The 7,001-nt window shown below is 34.2% G+C and overlaps 1 protein-coding gene across 2 annotated transcripts in view; it reads right to left on the bottom strand.

The window, feature by feature from the left end:
* LOC117176195 overlaps positions 1 to 2,825 on the bottom strand; it is a 9,620-nt gene extending 6,795 nt beyond the window's left edge. For both annotated transcript variants that reach the window (XM_033366315.1, XM_033366309.1), the window contains exons 1-2: positions 2,453 to 2,825; positions 753 to 1,783 (exon numbers count right to left, since the gene is read on the bottom strand). In XM_033366315.1, coding sequence (XP_033222206.1) covers positions 926 to 1,783; positions 2,453 to 2,689 — 1,095 coding nt within the window. In that variant the 5' untranslated portion in view covers positions 2,690 to 2,825 and the 3' untranslated portion in view covers positions 753 to 925. The remainder of the gene's footprint in view (positions 1 to 752; positions 1,784 to 2,452) is intronic.
* Positions 2,826 to 7,001: the final 4,176 nt, after the last annotated feature.

Raw genomic sequence — 7,001 nt, 5'->3', positions numbered from 1 at the left:
AAACGGGTGATCCTGAAAAGGGACAGTAAAAAACGAAAATTGTTTTCAATATCGTGGAAAATGCATTTTTTATGGTAAGAGGAAACGGAAGCCCTGGAAGCTTGCTCATTTTAGGAATTAATATCACTACTGTTACTATTGCTTATCCTGCGCAATGCGAAAGAGTAGAATATAAGTAGTAGTTAAGTTAGACTAAGGATGGGATTGTAAATATATGTACAGGGAGCGGTGGCCCTCAAACCCGTAAAAGGGAGAGATTAAATACATTCCTTAATTAAATGTTCCGTTTAAACATAATTGTTCAACCAAAGAAATACACTTTTGCCTAAAAACGATGGAATATTCAATTAGACTAGTTACATTTTCAGTTTAAAAAAAAATAGATTTAATAAGTGATGAATTTTAAACCAAAAATATCTATTTCCATCCAAGAAGATTAATTTAAAGCAAAAAATAAAAGAAGAATTTTCAACTAAAAAATATATTTTTTTTAATAAAAAAATTAAAGTTGCATTTTTAGTTGAAACCATTCATGTTCAACCAAAGATATATAATTTTTTACCCAAATTTTACTGACAGTTAAATTTTCAGTTTAAAAAATAATTTCAAACCAAAAAGAAAAGAATCTTCAATTTTATGTTTCAATCTAAAACAAATTATGCACTCTCGAAAAGAGTAGCCAACCGTAAACAAAATTTCCTGTAAATTTCAAGTTTTTCTAGGCATATGAAAAGTAATATAAATATACGTACTAAGTATTACTGGAAGATGGACTGAAAAATGCTTCTCATGTAGAAAGTAGTCGAAAATTGCCCATTCGAGACATTCTTAAAATCGCTAAAGCCCTTTTCGATAAAAATTGGTTTAATGTAGAATCTTATACTATAAATCTCATAAAAGAGTATGAATCTTATGAGCCTTTTTTCTAAAAAATTGCACTTTTTCTCTGTTGAGCTTTGGTCACATTTAAAAGTTTAATTCTATTAGTATTGCCCAAACTTTCGTCTTGATCAACTTTCGTTTTTTTCCTGCTGACAGTTTCAATTGCAGAGTAGCAGGCTTTGCACATTTTTCTGTCAGTTTCATGCTCTGTTTGACCCAAAACATAAGTGCAATCACTGTGTCTGAGGAAACCTTCCTTGTCTATATGTGTTTCTGAATTCTCATAGCAGTTATTGTCTCCAGAGTTGCAATAACCTTGGCAGAGTTCCCACTTATTTACAATATCTAAGATTTTTTCGATGCTCTCCGCAGATGACAAGCTAGTTTCGGTTCCAAATTCTTCTAGTTCAATAGGTTTTCCAAAAATAGCTATCCATATTTCCATATTATCCCTGACGGCCACTTGTTTCGACGTTACTGGTTCAATACTATCTTTCACTAATTTAGCTGTGCACTGTGAGAATTGAATCATTTTCGAATTTCCAAATGTGATATTGTGTCTTGCCCATGAAGCGGAAAACTTGACACTTTCTGAACAATTAAATATGGTTTCAAAAAGAGTATTTTCATAGGGATTACAGTTTGCGAAAACGTAATTTACTTTCATTTCATTATTCTCGATTTCATTACTCTCTTTAACTTCAGTATCCTCAATTTTGACATTATTTAGTGCGGTAGATACATTCGGGTTTAATTCCTCAGGCGGGCTGCTTTTTGTTTCAGCGCTTTTAGAATTATTTCCCTTTTTAAGAGATCTTCTCCTTTTCTCATTAGCCAATTTTTGATTTGGAAATATTTGAGGAACAGCTCCTACTCTTAACCTCGGGATTTTGTATTTAATCTGCAAGTTATAGGTTATATAATAATTTTGAAAAATGTAAATTTATACGAAACGTGAATGACATTTTTAATTTGGAGAACGGGCAAGTAAGCATTAAAACGCGCTCCAAAACCATGACATTTGCAAAATCTAGTAGGATTGTATAAAAGAATACATCTCTTTATTGTGAAATGTTCGCTTTGTTTAAATATTATTAGTTACAAAAATATAAAATCATGATAAAAAATTTGGAACATTATTTTTCACCAGAGCCATCTGTGTGGAAATTAATTATTTCGAAATTAATTGTTATTTATAATCGAATTAATTATTCAAAAAACAGTAAATGAAAGTACCGAAATGTGCTAAATTAAAAGCGAATAAAAAATTTATGTCTTGGCTGTTCCAAAAGTATTAAGAAAAATATTTTCAGTGCTATAGGTACAGAAAGGGATTCAATTTAAAAGTTAACTTCTACACTGCTGTGGTAATTCAAAATGGGATCCAGAAGTATTCAATATTTCTCACGGTAACACTGGATACATGCAATTTTTCAATACTTTTTAATGCAAGCCTTCTTACCGGGAGAATTTCAAGAAGATTTTGAATAAAATAGTTATTTATACTATTGTAAACTTCATATCCAAAATCAGCATACTATACTCTATTAAACTCTATAAACAAACGTACCGCACTCATGACCTTTCCATCAGGGCCTCTAACCTCCGCCCCCCAAACGATGTCAGATTTGAAAAAGTGTTTTTCACACACAGCATGCTTATGTTTTAAGGTAATATCCTTCCTTAAAATGGCTTTTTGCCACTGCTCAATTGCTGCAGGTTTTTTTGGTACAACGAACATGTGAAATCTTTTCTTGTTGCTGTCATAACCTGACTTGCAGCCAAGAACTACACACTTACGACCCATGTTTACCTCACTTATTAGGATTCGGTATACTTTTTGTGAATTTCTCCTAAACTAATCCTTTTTTTTATTATATTTAAAATCTCTGTAATGTTTTTTAACACAAAAGTCAGACTACCCGATTAGCGCGACGTTGCTTACTCTTTGTTGGATTAGTTGACTGCCATTTTCCCCCGGTTTCATGATGCAACCATGATCCAAGAAGCTATGGTCTCGCCACGCGCAACTAAAAAAAAGTGAACCAATCAAATGGCCCGTAGAGATTCGTAAAGTGACCTCCATTTTAAAAAGGACGTCAGGTGGGATTTTAAACCGTGTTAAACGCTGCATGTGCGAATTGCCGAAAAACTCGAAAAAAGTCTTATAAATAATCGTATAAAGCTAAAATGAAAAATCAGAAACATGTCACTTATATTTATGAAGGACATAAAAACGGAAAAAGCATGCTATTAAAAAGTTGTAAGTGCTTTGCAACATATTTGTAGAACTATAATTCCGTAGTATGCACACGGCCGATTTTGGAAATAACGAAGAAAGTATACAAATTTTCTTGTGTGTTTTTTATTACTGAACTTATTTTAAATCATTTGCAGTAATTGTATAAAGTCTGCTCAAGTAATGTTTTTATTATTTTAATAATTATAAAAGTTAATAATAAATAATTAAAAATAGAATCATTGATTATAATAATGAATAATTATTGTGATTATTATAATAATACAATATAGTACAATGTACTTGCTGTACTGTACCCCCATTAAGCGTATTATTTCAATTTTTGTAATTTTCGGACGTTTTACAAGTACTGCTTCTCTTCTTAAGCGTTTCTTAATAGCTAAGATGAAAAAATTGAATTTAATTGAAATAAAATACCAGTTTCATGCTGATCTAAAACTTGAATTTTTAAAAATCTAATCCATTTTTTACGATGCGTTCGTGATGTAAATAGTTTGATTTTTATTCGCCAAAATAATTTATTTCAGGTAGTGTCTAGTTTAATATACAAAGAATCCCATTTAATTATTTTCAAAACCAAAAAAGTGACAAACAGTTTGTTACACCGCGACACCATCACACAAAAATTTCATTTTCTCCTAACTGAATAACGTTTTTGGATGAACATTTTTTAATTCTTATTTAGAGTCACCATATCTTGAAATATCACGGGAGATGTTTTTATACTTTTTTAAAACTAAAAATTGAATTTTTTATCTCAATCCGAAGCCGTACCCGCTTCAATTTTAGGTTAGTGTAAGTTTCAGATTTTCAAGTTTCACATATAGTGCCCCTAAGCTGGATAACTTTTTCTGATCAAACTTCTTAGAACTTAAATCAGGAATACTTAAGCTTTTGAGTATGTAAGTTTGAGAAACGCTGTGCAACATCATGACGCGAAATGATTTGAATCGTTAAAAAAGCGTTTCTGCACTGTCATGGTAACCAATATGGAGGTGACTTTACGAGACGCGGCTTGTACATATTTCGTACCACCAAGTTGCGGGACCATCGCTTCTTGGATCATGTGATCCAACAAAGCATTGTCCTGCCAGGCGCAAAAAAAGTCAACCATCAGATTCGGCACCCTAGGCACTAGGGTGCCCTATCAACGCAATGGTAGAAATATGAAGAAGCACAGCGCCAACAGTTGGCCGCAACTTGTACTATGCTTGAAATAATAATCATAATCCTTCATATTCGCCCATTATGGTCCATTTAAACCTCGCTTGCATGCAGGCGGAAAATGTATCTTCCTCTCACACTACGATGCCATGCATTTATCTCATTCAAGATTTTTCTCTGTCCGTGAAGATTTCCTGGTTTCCGACCTTTCTGACATCTTGGATCGAGTGCGGCAGTTAGCTTCCCCTTCCATTCGCGCCAATGCAGTGAGTATGGTGGGGGGCGTCGGTTCACTCCAAGTCACTCCAAGTCGAACGTATTTGAGCATCGAATTGGCGGGACCATCTTCTTCTTTGGTGTTCTTTTCTTTAGCACTAGGTCTGTAAGCATGTCCAGGTTTCCGCGTCGGACATCCCTTGCTGATAACAGCGAGACTTATCCGGCCATAGCAAGTATTTATAATTTTCTAGACTTTGAAGTATGTATTTTCATGGATAGAGTATAGATGGAGTTATAGATGCTTAGCAGTGTTCGTAGAGTAGGCGGGTAATTCAAGTAGAATTGTTGTGTCCAATGTATGTTATTTCACAACTTGTGGGGTTCATGAGTCGTAAAGCATGAGAAATTCAAAGCATAACTATTAGGTTCATATAAGAAGTTTTCCACACAGAAAGGAGGAAAGTTGTTTATTTTTGTTAAGGATAATTCGAGTTTTTTCCTCTGCTCATGAAAGCGGGGACAGGCCCATAAAACATGATTAATATCTTCTTCAGGGTGCCCGCAAGGACATTCGTATGACTCTACAAAATTTTTTCTAGCTAAACTACCAGCAAGAGCGTAATGATTGCTTCTAAGACGGCAGATATTGACAATATCATTTCTATTTCCCGATTTTGATTGAAAAAACCAAGGTTTAGGAAAGGTTGAAAAAAAGTTTTGAAAGTAATAGAGGCCCACTTGTCTACGTGAGCTATCTCTTTCTAGGTCATAATTCGTAAGTCTGAGGTGCGCGTCATAGATTGACTTAAATAAATCAGTATAAGGGATTCTATAATCTAAAGGGATTCCAGAGGTTAGAGCCATTTTGACTAGTTTATCAGCAACTTCGTTGCCAAAGATTCCTTTATGTCCAGGTATCCAATAAAGACTAATATTAATATTAGCTTCTTTCGCCAGGGAGAGCAGATTTCTTATTTTGTAAATAAAATAATTTTTGGTTTCCAAGTGATTAAAGTTAAGGCATGCATGCAAGACGTTTTTAGAGTCTGAGGCTATTACAGCTGGGGATATTTTTTCCGCTAAGTATAATTTCTAATGCTTCAGATAAAGCAGCAGCTTCAATCGTGAAAATAGGTAAGTGGTGAAATACGTTAAATGTCCTAAAGATTTGTAATGGGGGACAAGTAATTCCGATTCCTGTGGGTTGAGTTGCTTCTTTCTTAGAACCATCTGTGTAAAAATTTTTTGCATTTTTGAGGTTTTTCCTAATATATTCGTTAAAGTCCAGGTTTGGGGAAGAACTTTTCATTAAGATCTCGCCCAACTGTAGGTTTATGTTAGGGGTATCGAATTCAAGAGAGTAATCTAAGAGGTAGTTGATAGGGGTATAGGAATACATAACTTTGGACTCAAATTTATTTAAGTTTATGTAAGCATTTAGTAAGAGGAAGGTATTTCTATAATTATAAGCATTATTTCTAGCTGTGGTTGATTCTAGCCTATAAAGGGATTCAAGTAATGGATAGTCTTCCATTGAAAAGACTTTTAAGAGAAATTTTTTTGTTAGGAGTTGTAAGCGGCGAAGTAGGGGAGGCTCTTTTAGTTCGGCGAACATGACTGGGATAGGGGTGGATATACGATAACCAAGAATTAATCTTAGAATTGGATTTTGTAGTTTGCAGATCTTATCATATGGTTTGCAGCTATAGATTGTTAAAGCTTGGCATCCATATTCAAGAAAGCTTCTAATTAGAGAGTGGTACAGCATACGGAAGGTTTTGGGATTAGCGCCCCACCAAGTTCCCCTAAGAAATTGAATGATATTGGTAACTTTATGGATTCTGTCTATTAGGTATGTAAGGTGAGGTATCCAAGATAGCTGGCAGTCGAAAAGCAGTCCTAGGAAGGTCACTTCAAAGAAAGGGAAATTCTGTTATTGACTAAACTTACATGGGAATCCCTTCAGATGCGATTCTTGTTGGAATTAAAAATAACTAACTTAGTCTTTTCAACTGAGATATTGAGACCTCTTAATTTTAAAAAATTTTGTAGTGAGTTCAGGCTTAATTGTAAGATGTGGATGCATTCGTGAACGTTACGTGATGAGTAAAATATGACAATGTCATCAGCAAATTGTAGAATTTTACGTAAGGGGTGGATATGTTTATGAATGTTTATTGTGTAGATGTTATATAACGTTGGACTTGAGACGCATCCTTGGGGGAGGCCTCTCTGGAATTTATATGGGCCTACATTTGAGTTGTTAATTGTAAAGAACACATTCCTTTCTGTAGTTCAGTTTTCAAACAATTTGCAAATTTCCCAGGGGACATCCAGTTCTCGCAAGTCATTAATTAAAATATTAGGAACCACTCTATCATAAGCCGCTTCTACGTCGAGGAACAATGCTGCTGTGTAAGAGTCTTCTGCGAAGGAGGTATGAATTTCTGTGGATAGGATGGCAAGACTATCACTA

This window comes from Belonocnema kinseyi, chromosome 1, assembly GCF_010883055.1.
Source record: "Belonocnema kinseyi isolate 2016_QV_RU_SX_M_011 chromosome 1, B_treatae_v1, whole genome shotgun sequence".
Taxonomy (NCBI): domain Eukaryota; kingdom Metazoa; phylum Arthropoda; class Insecta; order Hymenoptera; family Cynipidae; genus Belonocnema; species Belonocnema kinseyi.
This window is presented reverse-complemented; position numbering and strand designations above follow the sequence as displayed.